Consider the following 17,719-nt stretch of genomic DNA (forward strand, 5'->3'; position numbering starts at 1 on the left):
GAAATAACTGTTCTGAACTTTGAACCTTTGGAATGACTGTTCTGACATCTAAACCTCGGAAATAACTATTCTGAACTTTGAACCTCTGAAATAACTGTTCTGACCTCTGAACCTCTGAAATAACTGTTCTGAACTTTGAACCTTTGGAATAACTGTTCTGAACCCTGAATCTTTGAAATAACCGTTATGAATATCTGTTCTAAATTTTGAACCTTCGAAACTACTATTTAGAACTTTGAATCATTGAAATACTGTTATGAACATCTGTTCTGAACTCTGAACTTGTGAACTATCAGTTTGAACTTTGAATATTTTGAACCATTTGAATATGAACCTTGGACACTTTTGAACACTTATGTGGAGGATTGGATGATTTCTGAAGCCTGCCGTATGGGGGTAAAACATTTGGCAAATCTGGACCCACCATGGGGTTAGTACACTGGAACTTCTGGCCCATCAGTGGGATAAAACGCTGACCCTGTCGAATTGTATCAGAACTTGAGGAACTAGTTCTGACACCGTAGACTGTCGGTGGATAAGCAATAACATGTCTTCTGACACCGTGGACTGTCGGTGGATAAACAATAACATGTTTTCTGGCCATGCCGATGATTCTGAAGTGTATTTGAACTCTAAACACCATATGGCTTTTACCATAGCATTTGAATTCTGAAAACCTTTGACTTTGATCAGAATTTAAACATTGAATTGCTTATTGCACTTTAATTTAGAACCATATTTGACATGCACACATATTTACCTTGTGCCTATTATTCAGCTGTGAACTCAGTCTTCTGCTTTGACTTTAATATCCGAACCATATTAAACCTTGGCATGTTTAGACTGTACTTAGAGTAGTATTTTATTATGTACTGAGCTTTTCAGCTGACTATGGTTATAAAATATTTTCAGGTTTTGACCCTCGTGAGGTTATAGTTTTGGAATTTGGAATTTTACTCAAAGATTAGTTTATTTGTTTTCAGTTCATTAGGAAGTGAATACTTTGAATAAGATGTAAAGACAATATTGTTTATTTTTGCTTTGACCCTTGGGGGAGAGGTGAGATTTGATTTGACTCTGATGGGTCCGCATTAAATTGAACTTTGATATTTAGTTATGGAATGCCCGGTTATTTCTGTTATCTGCTTTGTAGCCTTGTGCATTTGTGAAACTTGTCTTACAGGTGTACGGCGCTGCCACGTCCTACGCCCATGGTGGGGTTTGGGGTGTGACAGCCTTTCCATCTCTCGGATCTTTCTTCTCTCATTTCGTGGTTTTTTATTTTTGGTGATTTCTGTTCAGTATCTAAACAATTTGAAATTTCGTTGTTCAATGATTAGGTCCTGATTTTTCTTCGACTGTTATTCAAAATCCTTACAATAGACCCTAACTACCATTTTCTTGCATTCCTAATTCGTATTTTTCTGTATCAGGATTGTTAGTTTTCTTTGTTATTATTTGCTTCAATCCTAGATTGTTGTTTTGATTTTGGTAAAAGATTTAGGATGAATTTCTTCATTTTTCATATTTTTATCGTAACGAGTTAAATTTTAATTCATATGTTGGTTTAAGAGTAGATTTTGTTCATGTTCTGAATATCTGCAAGTATTTTTTTTAATAGTTTAGTTTGAATAATTCATATGTTGGTTCGTTGTAATGCTTTTTTCTTCTAATTGCATTACAATTTAGCTGTAACTGCAATTCTATTTGATTTCTGTTTAAAGGAATATATGTTTGCAAACAGAAATCTCACATTGAAAGATACACGCACACACTTTCATTTGTGAGTATTATTGTCTAATGAAAGTGGAAGGGGAGTCAAAATTGTGCTTTGGATGTAGATTCAGATGTGAAAAAATCACAGGAGTCTAAAAGCACAGACTTAACTGTTGTTGTGCACTCTAGGATGAGCTTAATCGTTCTAGTTCAACAACACTCACTGTAAAACTTTTAATATGAAGGTCCAACCTAATTTGTTAAAAGCCAAAGCCAACAACCCTTGTAGATAGACTGAATCCATCAAATGACTAAGTTAACTACTATCATCTTCTTAAAACTTACTATACAAAACTAACTACACTTTTTGTATAACAGTATCATCTTCTTAAAACTAACTACACTTTTTGTGTAACAGAGCTTGTTCCTTAGTTATATATTTTTTTTCTTCGAATGGTATTCTTTACTAATATTTTATTATATGATATAACTCTATTGGAGTTTGAAATTTTTTGTTACTTCTTTTATACTTGTGTTAATGTACCCTGAAGAATCAATGTATATTATGAGCTGCTCTGTGACAATTATTACCTTTTCAGGTTGATCAAGGAATGCAAAACTCGATAAAATCCAAAAAAAATTAGTTCCCCAAACGAGACCCGCCTGGCCTGTTTCCATGTTTTCTACGTTTAACGTGGATAGAGGATGAGATTCTAGGGCACAACTTGGAGTCGCTTCCTTCGATCCTCATAGATCCCGTTTCTACCTAATTTCTATAGGAGAGAACGAGAGGGATTGGCGAACATGCCCTAATTTGACCATGACTGTATCTAGTTCTTACCACATGGGATAAGAATTAACAAAAGGTAGAGATCCAAATTCTTGGTTCCAAAGCCATTAAATCCTACACAAATGCCATTATTTTACTAAATAAATGACTTCGATGAAGATAAATTATAGGCTAAAATAGGGTACTGGTATTGACACTACAATGTTTTGATATTGAGGCTACATAATTGAAGATGGAATAGCTAATGAAAATATAGTAATTACACCAAGTTCCAGTAATGGCAATAGTAAAGGATGGTTTTACACATCACATTCATTACAAACTAAATAGAGTTCAAGGGAGAAACCATGAGAGCTCAAAACAAGGAACCCTCTCTATAGTTTTCAATCAATGAAGGACATTCTTTTCAAACGTAGAGCTCTGATTTGGACAATCTTGGCATGGGGATGGCAACGAGAGGGGTAGCTTTCTTTAGAACAACCCCAAACTTCTCTGAGAGATCTACCTCTGTTCCCTCAGGCAATCGCCATTCAAATGAATGCAAGAGAGAAGCCAATATATACATTAGCATCCTCTCCGCAATGGGGATCCCTGCGCACATCCTCCTCCCAGACCCAAATGGTAAATAGCGCATATCGTTGCCATTGTAGCCCCAGTTACAGGTACCCTCCATGAACCTCTCTGGTTGGAACTCTAAGGGGTTGTCCCAAGCATTGGGGTCCCTATGTATTGCCCAAATGTTTAGTAATATTTTGGTGCCCTTGGGGACCGAATACCTGGCCACCGTGCAAGATTGGCTCGGGCAGTGAGGGAGCAAGAGAGGGAGGACCGCGTGCAAACGGTGCACCTCTTTCACAACTGAGTCAAGGTAATGCAATTTGGGGAGGTGGGACTCTTCTACCATGTTATCCTTGCCCACAACTTTGTCTAATTCCTCTTGAACTTTTCTCAACATCTCAGGCCTGTGCATCATCTCAGCCATTGCCCACTCTATTGTGGTTGCGGTTGTGTCGGTCCCACCGATTACCACGTCCTGCACCCAATTAAAATTTGATCCTTATAATTTGTAAGCATAGTAGATGACTTTATGTAACAGTATTATATAATATTTGCACCATTTTTTTTGAAATGATGCAAATTATACTAAAGAAAGGGAGAAACCCCAAGACCGACGAGGTTAACAATGACAGTAAAAAAGAAAAGAACAATGATAATAAAGAAACCAAGGTCAAGGTGGGAGACAATAAAAAATTTCCAATCTCGCTCGGCTGTTACATGTGCACTATATTTTCTAAATGCATTGATGCGAAATTAACAGCAGCCATGGCATTAGTGGAAGCTTTTGGGTAACAAAACAGGCAAATTTTGAAAGTTTATTACCTTAATGGATGGAATTTGTTATGCAAAGCATGGAATTAATCATCTTTTGAAGGAGGCAAAGTAGCCTAGCTGTGGTACCTACTAGCTACTTTGGCAGTAGACTGAAAATTCTTATACTTTGTCGGGGTGTTAGTGGGCCGGTCTTGGACTCTGCCTGGTTACAAAAATGCAAGATTTAGCCCGATTACTTTCTCGGGCCGGACCATGGAGGCCCAAAATATTTGGTTATATTCCCCTCCTTCCAAAGTTTTAAGATAACAAAAGGAAGTCAAAGATGAGGAATTTAGAAGGTCCTCTTTTAAGAGCCTAGTTTCTCTTCATTTAGTTAAGCTTTTAACATAAAATCGGGGTCAGGTTGATTCCAATTCATTTTTTTAGAAAAAATCAACCCGACCGGACCCAAGGTTTGCCCATAAGCCCAACCCTTAAATCAGTCCTGGCCCAGCCCGGGAGAGGCCCATGCATGCCGGGATTGTAAGTGGATGGTGAATTTATCCTTAGCTAAGAGAAAAATTACCATTAGCAAGGCCTTGAGTTGGTTCATTGTCAAGGATGTATTGGGGTCCCCTTCCTCCTTAAGCTGCAAAAGAATATGCAAAAAATCGTTGCTTTCGTTCTTCTTGTTGCTCTTCCCTTCTCCTTCCAGCCGTTGATCAATAATAGATTTAAAGATCCGATCAAACCACAACGAAAGCTCCTTCGATTTTCGTTGGATCCCCTGTAGATCGAACCGGGATAGAATAGGAAAAAGATCTGAAACATTGGGTATCACCAATAGATCAACCAATTCACCCACCACCTTCCGAAAATCCATTTCAACACGATTCTTCTCTTCCCCCTTGATCATTCCACCCCAAATCATGTTCATAATCACGTTCATGACCGCTAAATACATCCGATCCCCGACTTTAATCGGAGTTTCAATGCTACCATACATGTCGGCAATCATCCGACGAACCTCCCTTTGGCGAAGGGCTAAGCAATCGTGAATACTCTTATTACTCATCATCTCTTTAACACATACTTTGCGTAACAAGCGCCAATTGGGTCCATATGGGGACCACACCATGTCCAAGCCACCATACGTGGCGGCTAGTGCCGCGGCCGGCACGTCACGGTTGGCGAAGATGGTGTCATGGTCTCTAAGAACTTCCTTTGCTATAGAAGGTGAACTTATGACTACACAGAGCTTGGTTCCGATTCGGAGCTTCATGATTGGACCATAGGTCTTAGCTAATTTCGCAAAGCAACGGTGGAGCTCAGGTTCGAGAAAGGGGAGGTTTCCAATCAAGGGCAAGCCTCGTGGGCCCGGCGGCAATGGAAATTTTCCCTTCCTTGATTTCTTGATCAACCATGTGTACCATGAAATCAGAAATACTGCAACGAAAATCGTTAGAAGTGTTCTTCCAAAATTTTCATTCCGATTCTTGGCTGCCCAACACCATGAATAACCTTCGTAAACTACACTGATGATTTTACTTCCACCATTTGAAATCATACTTCTTTGCTCGCTAAAGCTAACAGTATGGACAGATGATTATAGTTCACTATAAGGACCTTTTTATAATCTCAATGCTGTAGGTTTTATATTGATAAGAATTTGTATCAGGCAAATGATATTTCCACCCCTTGTTCTTTTGTTAATTGGTAGAAAACAAAGATGACGACTAGGGGTTGCAACTTGGGCCGGTTTGGGTCGGGTTGAGGCCAACCCTAACCTAACCCGAGGTAGTTTTCTTTATTATTATTACAAGGATTTTTATACAATGGAAGGCCTTATAGTCCATTATTTTTCAAAAAGTAAGGTACGGCCCACTCCATAGGATGATCCAAACCGTTCATAAGATGGGACAGAACCAAAATAGGTTGTGCCCCAAAAATCTCATCCATGAGTTTGGCGATTCTCCATAGACCGTCTCTAATCCTTTAGGCCCACAAGATTGTGTTTAATGAATTGTGTTCCAGTTCCAATCTGCACTCCATATGTATGATGAAAATGGTTAATCCTTGGTGAAATGCAAGAACCTTGGCTTCTGTGGTGGTGTTGCCCAAACAATTTCTAAAAGTGCTGCCAATATTTGCCTTGCCTGGGTTGCAAAGAGAACAACTGTCAACATTTATCTTAAGTAAGGGCGTTTATAGGAGGGGGTTACCAACTCGCTACCGTTTGGTTTTGGGAATGCTACATCTAAAAATTCTGCTCCTCCTAAAACAGCGTTTATAGGAGGGGATTTTCTTTGGGAAGGAAATGAGGAACAAATCCAAGGTAGATTATCTCACCCTCATCCCTGTGTCATGTGGCTAATTGGCTGTAATACAAATAAACAAAAAGAAAATAGAAAAGAGGGGGGAGAGAGGTTGATTTGAGGCAACCAGACCTCTTAGAAGCTCAATTCGAGAGCAGCCATAGCTCTCCTAAACAAAGTCACATTTGCTGTAAATTTTCTCTTCTTTCCATTTACATTGTAATACAAGTACTTAAATACAAGTACAAATGTAGCACACAACATTAACTATTTCCTCACTAACAATACACATCATCACTAACTAACATCCACTACCCTAAAACACATAACCCACAATCACTTAATAACTCCATTCTAACTAAACCCATATACACTACTAACAAGCACATATCACCCTAACTCAACCAGTGTAACTCGATTTCCCAAATCCGGTTGGCTTGGGTTTGGGCCCGAGGCAAAAATAGAAAAATAGGCAAACAAAGAAATATTGGGGTCGGGTCACAATTAATTCATGATAAAATTCGGAAGCTGTGGTCAGATCTCAATAAAATCATGATAAAATTAAGAGAACGAGTTCGCAATAAAATCGTTACAAAATTAGGGGGACGGTTAGGTTTCAAAGGCCCGATCCTAGTGAAGCCCACAAGTAAATCAGTTTGGCTAGTTCCAACCCTAACCCAACCCAACCTGAGCCAAAATTGGGTTAAACCCATCGTGTTCGGATTGATCCCCACCCAAGTCGCACCCGTAGTGAGGACGCCCATCTTGGGTACATTAAGAATTTGTGTGGGTGAAATGTTGTGGTTATATTTTTTATGTTGGAGCCCTATGTACAGTGGAATGTCCAAAATGACGATCATGGGCGAGCTCTTACAAGATATAACTTGTTACTGAAACCAGACATTAGCAGTGCAGCCAAGGAGGGATCTTTTTGTTTGGGGTAAGACGGCCAAGCTCCATATGCCCAACTTTCTATTATTTTATTGCTTTATAATATGTAGGTAAAACAGAAAGAAGGGAATAAAAAAGAAACGACATTTTCATAAACCATGTCAATCCCTGTTGATGTAATCCTCAAAATATCTCGTCTTTGCCAAAGTGGTTACTAAAAAAGCATTTTAAGATGTAGACTGTTTCTGTTTAACTATACAAGCTCGTAAGAGAGAACATATTTCTATTATTTTTTAGTGTTTATGTCTCTTTTCTTCGAGAATTTTCGTGCAAGTGTCGGCTTGTTTTAAGCATAGAAGCTTCATTAATTTTTGGTTTCCTTAAATGTGCAAGATATTTTGGTGTCGGATCGCCGACTATTTGGATCTACTCCTTGTTCAACCCTAAGATCAATGATGCTCCCTTTTAATCTTCAAATTTGAGAGAATGTTTTGCTTTTCTTTTAATTGACAGGGAGTGGGATCTTACCAAAACGAAGATCAGTAGTGATGCCGAACAAGACTTTTATTTTTTATTTTCTATTTTTGTTATTTTATTGCTTTTTGTGTTGATCTCCATCTTGGTGTTGCCGCTCTCACGCTCGCTGCATCAAGTAGTTGGCTTGAGAGGATGATCAGCCACACCGTGATTGAGACACAGCTCAGACTCCTATGAGAGGCTAATTATATGTAATTATCAGGTATCTATTGAGTGCTCTAAACACACTTAGATTGAATATAAAATATTAAAAATCTTACAGTTACTTCCTTAACTGTGATTAGTACATCAAAATGAGTAAAAATTTTTTGGAAGGGGATATGTTATCAGCACTACTGTATTCTGATGAGGGCATTCCTCACTTTAAAGTACGGTATATGGGATGATCCAAACCGTCCATTAGATGGGCCACAACCTAAATAGGTTGTGCCCCAAAAATCAGCTCCATGGGCTGATCCTAACCCTCCGATGGCACAACCTATTTAGGCTGTGGCCCATCGAATGGACGGTTTGGATCATCCTATGGTGCGGGCAAAACTGTACTTTGAATAAAGGAGTGCCCTCATCAAAATACAGTAGTGCTGATAACATTTCCCTTTTGGAAAATGTCACTCTTTTTAATATAGTGCCAAATGTTCCACGCAAGAGATTTTATATGACGCGGGCACGTGTAAGTCCAATATTTTTCAGAAAGTATAGTGGGCCCCACTTCTTAGGATGATAATCAAGTATTAACAAAGTAATTGTATGTAGTTATCCATTGAGTGACCTAAAAGCAATTAAGTTAAATATTAAAGATTAAAATTTTTACAGTTAGTTCCTTAACTGCGATTAGTACGTCACGAGTCCCAATTCAGGCATTTGTCATTGTGTTCATATGGTGTCGTATGTTCTACACCATGATAAAATTTGGAATTCTTGGATTCTTTCATTAATCGGTAACTTTGTGCTTAAATAAGCACTTACAGATAAACATAGAAAGAGAAGATAACATGGAAGGAGATGAACCTAATATAAGATGTAATCCTATTCCAACTGATTTGCCTAATCTACCACAATCCAATCATATACAATCAGATCTGATATTCTCTAACAGGTAATGAAAGACACTCTAAAATTTGGCCCCCCAAAAAAACTTTGGAGTTAATTATCGTCCTTTGAAAGGATAATTTTTCAAGTAGGAAGGACATAGGTAATTTTCAACTACATAGCTACTTTAAGATTCTTAAAAGCCAACATTTCTTATTACAACCCATAAAAAAAAAAAAACATTTCTTATTACAAACATTGCAGTATATGAATTCTGAAAAGGATTTCAGCATATAGCAACAAAGCTGAATTTACCTGAAGAAGTTAACACAGTGAATTATAGAAGAATATATATAGACACTGATTGAAAATACGGCTATTCAATAGTAGAGTTCTGGGATGGATAGCCTTGGCATGGGAATGGCAACTAGCGGTGTCTCTTTCTTTAGAACAATCGCATATTTTTCTGAAAGATTGAGCTTCTCCCCCTCCGGCAATTGCCACTCGAATGAATGCAACAGAGAAGCCAATACATATGTGAGCATCCTCTCCGCCATGGGGACCCCTACGCACATCCTCTTCCCCGACCCAAATGGAAGATAATTGAAGTTGTTACCGCTGAATTCGTATTTGTTAGTGGCATTCAAGAACCTCTCTGGCTGGAACTCTAATGGGTTTTTGATACGACCACAAATCAACGGCCACCTTCCACAAGGAACCGGCAATCACCCAAGCATCTCAGTGATTACACATATTAGCAGTTATGGGAAGTTATATTACTTGTGGTCATAATTCCAATGGAAGTTATTTTCAGTTATCTTATTTTCTGTTTAAAGGGATGATGTATTCACATTTGAAACGGTAGAATAATTATCATAATTCTCAATTTCATCTTCTCCCACTTCCATTTTCTGGAGGACCTGTCCTCGAAAACAAGGATCTATCATTGGTGCTTTCATTGATTCTTCTCCCATCATGGCAGAAGGAACCCGCCTCCGCATACTCGACGAAACCGTCACCAACCACACCGATCAACTCGCCACCATAACGGAGCAATTAGCCGCACTGGTCACCACCGTCACATCCTTCGACGGAAAGTTGGAGCAACTCCGTCTAAACCGCCCTGAACCACGCACGCCCGACACTCAATCCACTCACACACCCAATTCCCGGTTCCTAAAGCTAGATTTTCCGCGATTTGACGGAATTGACCCGCTTGGCTGGATCTTCAAAGCCGAACAATTTTTTGGCTACCACAATACGCCCAGTGATCAACGACTCACAATCTCCTCATTCCACATGGATGGCGCAGCCCTTGCATGGTTTCAATGGTGCCATCGCAACCATCAATTTCAAACATGGGACGGATTCACCCGAGCGCTCGAAACACGGTTTGGCCCATCTCAATATGTCGACCACCAAGGCGCATTGTCGAAATTAACGCAAACTACAACTGTTCTTGCGTATATTACAGACTTTGAAACCTTAGCAAACCGTACTGATGGCCTACCACCATCCTTCATGCTTAGTTGCTTCATCTCTGGCCTCAAACCAGAAATTCGCCGCGAAGTCCAAGTATCCCAACCAACACACCTTGCACAGGCTATTGGCCTAGCAAAACTTCAGACCGAAAAACTAAACGACATACATCGTTCGTCGTTCCGACCCATACCTTCCACCCCATCCCCACAACCGCCACCACCAACTACATCAACATCAACCCGTTGTCCTATCCGCCGCCTTACACCCGCAGAAATGCAAACTCGACGGGAAAAAGGATTATGTTTCAACTGTGATGAAAAATTCTCCCGCAACCACCGTTGTAAGCCACAATTTCATCTCATGCTCGCCGATGAAACCGATGAAACGATTGATATGGCATACCCAAACATTGAACCCGGACTAGTGGTCCCTGAAGACAACCTTCTACTGGATACACCGGCAGAAATTTCTCTTAACGCATTCCAAGGGCAACCGTCCCCACGTACACTCCGCTTCACCGGAAATCTACACGGAGAACACGTCCAAATTCTTGTCGATGGAGGAAGCACCCATAATTTCATCCAAGAACGTGTCGCTGCCCATCTAAAACTGCCATCCCACTCACACCCACCATTCTCCGTCACCGTTGGTAGTGGTGAAACCCTCACGTGCAAGGGACTGTGCAAAGATGTTCCACTTAAAATTGGAACAACTACCTTCCAAACAGACCTTTTCATCCTACCATTACATGGCACAGATGTTGTCCTCGGAGTTCAATGGTTAATACCATTGGGACCTGTTACCTTCGATTACCGCCACCTTTCCATGTCCTTTAAGTGGAACTCCACCAACGTCACTCTCTTTGGTGAACAACTACCAACAGTCCATTCCATTCAACCATCACAACTACAACGCTACTTTCGCACTTCCGCCGTAGCCTCATTGTATAACATCTGGCCAGTTCCCCCACAAAGGACACCTCCAACTACACATCCAGACTTACACCCAATACTAACCGAATACAGCTCTCTTTTCTCACCACCCCATGGCCTTCCTCCCACTCGCCAATGTGACCACCGCATCCACTTAACCCCTGGATCAGCCCCTGTAAACGTCCGACCCTACAAATATCCATATTACCAAAAACGCGAAATCGAGCTATTGGTTACAGAAATGCTAAAGGACGGTATCATACAACCAAGCACCAGCCCATTTAGTTCACCCGTCCTTCTTGTCAAAAAGAAAGATGGTACATGGCGATTTTGCGTCGACTACCGTGCACTCAATGCCGTAACAGTGAAGGACCGTTTCCCTATTCCGACAGTTGAGGAATTATTTGATGAATTACATGGTTCTCAATATTACTCAAAACTGGATCTCCGCTCCGGTTTCCACCAAATCCGTGTCCACCCTGCAAGCATACCAGCAACCGCATTTCGAACACACGACGGTCACTATGAATTTTTGGTCATGCCCTTTGGCCTAACCAATGCACCCTCTACCTTCCAAGCTGCCATGAACACCACATTCTCCCAGTTCCTTCGTAAGTTTGTCCTCGTCTTCTTTGATGACATCTTGATTTATAGCCCTACTTGGGAAGCCCACCTTGACCACCTCCGTCAAGTCCTCCAACTGCTCTATGTCAACCACTTCAACCTCAAACTCTCCAAATGTTGTTTCGGCGAACAGAAAATCGAATATCTTGGCCACATTATCGCAAGTCACGGTGTTGCCGTCGACCCTACAAAAATCCAAGCCATTACCCAATGGCCACGTCCGACAACCATCAAACAACTCCGGAGCTTCCTCGGTCTAGCCGGCTACTATCGCCGTTTTGTCAAAAATTATGCCTCAATTGCAGCCCCTATAACCGACCTCCTCCGAAAGGATTCGTTTCATTGGTGTCCAGCCGCTGAGTCCGCATTCGAGTCTCTAAAATCTTCCCTCACTACAACACCCATCCTACAACTCCCGGATTTCACCGAGACATTCATCGTCGACACGGATGCTTCCGGTAAAGCTATTGGCGCTGTTCTGTCCCAACAAGGCCATCCCATAGCCTTTTTCAGTAAGACACTCTCAACCCGCTTACAAGCATCATCAACATATGCCCGGGAAATGTTTGCCATAACTGAATCAGTCCTTCGCTGGCGACACTACCTCCTTGGCCGCGATTTCCTCATCCGCACGGACCACCGACCTCTCCAATATCTCATGACCCAGGCACTACAAACTCCAGAGCAACAATATTGGCTCCAAAAATTGGTGGGCTACAACTACAAAATAATTTACAAACCCGGCCGCGAAAATGTAGTGGCTGATGCCCTTTCTCGCTGCACCGATTCAGAACTGTTCGCGTTCACCATGCCATACACAAATATCATCCACAACATCCAAAAGGAAATTGTGAATGACCCTCATACCCAAAAACTCCTCGCCGAACTACACGCGACCCCGGCCACAAACCCACATTACACTCTCAAGAACGGAGTCCTCTACTACAAAAACCGTGTCTACCTACCCCCAACATCATCTTTGAAGACTGTGGTTTTCAAGGAACTCCACTCTACACCATCAGGTGGTCATTCCGGATACACAAGAACATTGGCACGGATTCGACAAAGTTTTTATTGGCAAAGGATGCGGAAGGATATCCAATTTTGGGTCGGCGAATGCCTCATTTGTCAACAAAGCAAATACTCAACCCGCTCACCACAAGGTTTGTTACAACCACTACCCATCCCTACACGTGTATGGGAGGATATAGCGATGGATTTCATCACCAACCTACCAACTTCAAATGGGAAAACAACCATCTTCGTAGTGGTGGACCGTCTAACAAAATATGCCCACTTCATGGAATTAGCCCCAAACTATACTGCAGCCAAAGTTGCAGACACGTTTATATCCAATGTGGCCAAATTACACGGGATACCTCGTAGCATCGTCAGCGACCGTGACCCACTGTTTCTCAGCTCTTTCTGGAAAGAGTTGTTCCACAAACAAGGCACGACACTTCGCATGAGCAGTGCCTACCATCCTCAGACAGACGGCCAAACAGAAGTCCTGAACCGTTGCCTGGAACAGTACCTACGAAGCTTCTGCATGGATCATCCACGACAATGGACAAACTACCTCACTTGGGCGGAGTATTGGTACAACACCACACAACATTCAGCGATTGGTATGACGCCATTTGAGGCGGTATACGGCCGAGCACCACCAGCCATTCCAGACTACGTGCCATCAATTTCTGGGGAAAATGCAGTCGACAACGAATTACGCACAAGGGACGACATCCTCTGTCAACTCAAGCAAAACTTGGAACGTACCCAACATCGCATGAAGCAACAGGCCGATCAGCGAAGAACCGACAAACAATTCTCCATCGGTGACTGGGTTCTCGTCAAATTGCGACAATATCGCCAGATGTCTGTAGCAGGCCAGCGCTACAGCAAACTGTCAAAAAGATTCTATGGTCCGTACAAGGTAGACGCCAAAATTGGACCCGTCGCATACCGACTTCAACTACCAGAAGGATCCCGAATACACCCAGTATTCCACGTGTCATTGCTCAAAGAATTCCATGGAAATTATGCAATTGCAGCCTCACTCCCATACCAAACAAGGGACTTACCCCCGAACCTTGTGGACAAGGTTCCTTTCGATGGCGGGAGGGATGATACGACCACAAATCAACGGCCACCTTCCACAAGGAACCGGCAATCACCCAAGCATCTCAGTGATTACACATATTAGCAGTTATGGGAAGTTATATTACTTGTGGTCATAATTCCAATGGAAGTTATTTTCAGTTATCTTATTTTCTGTTTAAAGGGATGATGTATTCACATTTGAAACGGTAGAATAATTATCATAATTCTCAATTTCATCTTCTCCCACTTCCATTTTCTGGAGGACCTGTCCTCGAAAACAGGGATCTATCAGTTTTCCCAAGCTTTGGGGTCCCTATGCAATGCCCATACATTCACCAAAACTTGGGCTCCCTTTGGAATCATGTAACCGCCTACCGCGCATGATTGGCTAGGGCTATGCGGGACCAAGAACGGGACCAACGGGTGCAAACGTAAAACTTCCTTAAAGATTGCACCCAAATAGCTCAATTTAGGCAAATGAGACTCTTCTACTACGTTATTTTTCCCAACTACTTCCTCCAATTCTTCTTGAGCTCTTCTCATAATCTCAGGATGCTTCATCATCTCAGCCATGGCCCATTCCATTGTCGTCGATGTTGTATCAGTCGCGCCCGTCAGGAGGTCCTGTCAACCAAGTTTATATAAGAAAATTGACATTGTTACTATAAAGGAATAAGAGATTTGGCCCTAATGAGTGTTTATATAGAACACTCAGAGGGATAAACATATAAAGAGATTAGTATAATCATAGGAAGTGATAGAGATTAGCATAATCATAGGAAGTGATAGGGAAAGCAATTCTAATCTAACCTAACTACTATGTATGGTTTTAGATGCTTAATCTGATACCTTGATAATCCAACGGTCAGTTCTCACTAGATCTGATATATTTTAACAGTGCAAAAATAATGAGGCTGACGATTGCAAGCCAAGGTTTATTCCGGGACTGACGTCCCTGCAAGTACCATGTTTTGATAATAGGAAGAACTCGCCTTGTTTTATATGTTTTAATCAGCTGTGATAGGCTATTACAATTCCCAAAAAGCACTCAGCCATGGTTTTAAATTTCCGTTTCAGTATGCGTTTCGGCCGAAATCCGGTAATTAATAAAAAGTCTTATTTTATTCATTCCGAAATTTCGGCCGCAATTTCAGAGTGATATTATTTTTTATTTAAAAAAACCAATTTAGCGAAATTTGAACCAAAATTTCCTAAATTTCAGCCAAAATTACAGAAATTTAAGCAGAAATTTGGGATTTCACCAAATTTCAGTTTCAGTCCCAACCGAAATCGGACTAAATTTAAAACCATGCTCTCAACAGCCAATCAGAAAGTGTAAAACAAAGTGAGTCATTTCATTATCTATGTTAAAGATAAAAATGTGCAAGATTTGCTTGTCTCTCAAAACAACAATCAAAGCCCGCGAATTGGAGAAATTGTAAGTTAGAAATCGGTTAAAAGTGGACAAAATAATTTCAAGAAAAAACTATCCAAGCAAATAGAGAATCCCAGAAAAAAACTCATTCAAGGATTTCTATTCCCTATTGAGAACAGCCTCAACAGGGTGAACCATGGTTCAAAAACTAGGGACTCAAGCTGAAACAAACAGTTTTGACAACTGATTGTTAGTCCAAAACTATAATTTTGAGTCCAATAATTGGTTTTGGACTCGATCACAATCGGTTGTGACAGTATAAAACGAACAGTGCCCTTGTTTAAGATTATGACAACTGATTGTAAGAGCCAAACCAATTGTTGGACTCAAATTTAAAAATAATTTTGAGTCAAATAATCGATTTGGCACTTGCAATCAGTTGTCATAATCTTAAATGAACAGGGCCTTACAACCTATTCATTTAAGATTATGCGAGCCGATTGTCATCCCAAAACCAATTATGGGACTCAAATTTATGTTTACTTTTTGAGTCCAAGAATTGGTTTTGGGCTCACAATCTGCTAGCATAATCTTAAACGAAAAAGGACCTTAGTCAATTTGGACTGTGATTATTATTCCTCATTATGTTAATTTCATGTCGGAATACAAGGCTTACCACCAACAATCCCTTGAGTTTGGTCACTGTGAAGGAGGTTTTGCCATCTCCTTCCTCCGTAAGACGCAAAAGCAACTGTAGAAAATCCTCCCTCCCTTCTTTCTCCTCACCTTCTGCCAATCTATCCATCTTCAGCCGTTGATCTATGACCGAATTCAAGATCCTGTCCAACCACAACGAGAGCTTCTTCATTTGACGTACGATCCCTTGCAAATCGAACACGGATAGAATAGGAAAAAGATCCGAAACGTTGGGTGTTCCCGTAAGCTCAATGATCTCCTCCAACACTCTTCGAAACTCGGCACCCACGCTACGCCTTTCCTCCCCATCTAAGGTTCCGCCCCAGAGCATGCTCATTATCACATTGAGCACCGTTAGAAACATCATCTCCCGTAGGTTCACCGGAGTTCCGATCTTTGCATAGATGTCGCTCACCATCTGACGAACCTCCCGTCGGCGGAGAGTGTAAAAAGAATCGAGATTCCTTTTGTTCATAATCTCCCGAACACAGACCTGTTCAAAAGGTGTTAGAAAAAAAAAACGCATACAATCATGCTTGTTCTACTAGACTTGATGGAACTTGTTAAAACTGATTGACTCTCTCAAGATCCTAAGCTCAGCATTACTACTAAGGTTCTAGTTTGATGATTATTTTATATGGTGGTGTGATTGTATTGTGGATTTCTTTAGTACTAGTGCCCTTCACTAGTGCTATCAACAAAAAATTCAGGTGCGGCTCTGAGTTCCTAGATAAATTCTGGGTTATAAAAACAACGAATAAAAGGGGGCAAACATACCAAAAGACACATCAATTCACTTCAACAAAATCTCCAAAATACACACCTTTCGAAGCATGGTCAAGTGCGGGCCATATGGACTCCAAGAAAGGCCTTGACACCCGTAACTTATGGTTAGTGCAGCCACGGGCACATCACGGTTGGCGAAGATGGTGTCATGATCTTTTAGGATCGCTTGGGCCATGGACGGGGAGCTTACTACCACACAGAGCTTGCTCCCGAGCCAGAGCTTGATGATTGGGCCATAGCTCTTAGCTAAGGAGGTGAAGTAGATATGGAGTTGGCTATCGAGAAAAGGGAGGTTTCCGACCAACGGCAACCCTTGTGGGCCCGGCGGCAATTTCAACTTCCCCTTGCATGATCTTTTCGCCATCCATGTGTACCCTATAATCGCGATGACTAGTGCCACACACACCATGAGTTTTGTTTCCTCTTTCTGATTGATTTCCTCCCACAACCATGAACACCCTTGAAAAACACTGGCTCTAAGCTTGGCAAAAACATTGGATCCCATATCTACCTTCATGAAATGTAAAGGTTTTCTAAGTGTATTTCGTGAGATACATGAAGCAGTGTATTTATAGCCCTCTTCACTTCAAGAAGTTTGATATGGTGTCCGACCGTCAAGTACCGTCAAAATGGTACTACCCTTGATATTTGATCCAAGAGCAGCGCACTCTTTAAGATGCTGCTGTTGGATTAAATATCAAGGGTGGTAAGTTTGACGTGCCACCTTGACCGAACTTCATGGTCGGCCACTAGCACTCTTCACTTCAAGAAGTCTGATCATATATCCAACTTATACCCACGTTGATATTAGGATTTGTGTGGATGAGAAAATTACAAAATCCATCCTCCACTGTCTAGATTCTTTGCTTCTAGAAAGGCGGTAAATGCTGCAATCATACACACAGGACCTTGTCACAAAAAAAAAGAAAGTCAGCCCTTGGGTTTGGCAGTTTGGCATGTAACACTAACACAAGAGTTAGAGAGAAAGCTGTACAAGGGACGAGAACCATGGACCGACAACCATAGAATTTTTTAAATAAAATTTCAAATATCAAAAAGAGTTTACTAAAAATTTTGTTTACTTTACTAGCCGAAATCCTAATCTAATAATCTCATTTTGCATATTTAGAAAATC

General features: G+C 41.1%; 2 protein-coding genes across 2 annotated transcripts; both read right to left on the reverse strand.

The window, feature by feature from the left end:
* Positions 1 to 2,696: 2,696 nt before the first annotated feature.
* Positions 2,697 to 5,425, reverse strand: LOC143886564 (flavonoid 3'-monooxygenase-like). Its single transcript, XM_077390612.1, has 2 exons — positions 4,404 to 5,425; positions 2,697 to 3,539 (listed from the first exon to the last, which is right to left on the reverse strand). The coding sequence occupies exons 1-2, from the start codon at positions 5,382 to 5,384 to the stop codon at positions 2,913 to 2,915; spliced, it is 1,608 nt and encodes a 535-aa protein (XP_077246727.1). The 5' UTR covers positions 5,385 to 5,425; the 3' UTR covers positions 2,697 to 2,912.
* A 3,357-nt stretch (positions 5,426 to 8,782) lies between these two features.
* LOC143877443 (flavonoid 3'-monooxygenase CYP75B137-like) lies at positions 8,783 to 17,307 on the reverse strand. Its single transcript, XM_077379487.1, has 4 exons — positions 16,622 to 17,307; positions 15,779 to 16,291; positions 14,019 to 14,351; positions 8,783 to 9,263 (listed from the first exon to the last, which is right to left on the reverse strand). The coding sequence occupies exons 1-4, from the start codon at positions 17,099 to 17,101 to the stop codon at positions 8,970 to 8,972; spliced, it is 1,620 nt and encodes a 539-aa protein (XP_077235602.1). The 5' UTR covers positions 17,102 to 17,307; the 3' UTR covers positions 8,783 to 8,969.
* Positions 17,308 to 17,719: the final 412 nt, after the last annotated feature.

Source organism: Tasmannia lanceolata, unplaced genomic scaffold (assembly GCF_043159265.1).
Source record: "Tasmannia lanceolata isolate RefF3 unplaced genomic scaffold, GAP_Taslan_0.1 ptg000002l, whole genome shotgun sequence".
Lineage (NCBI taxonomy): Eukaryota > Viridiplantae > Streptophyta > Magnoliopsida > Canellales > Winteraceae > Tasmannia > Tasmannia lanceolata.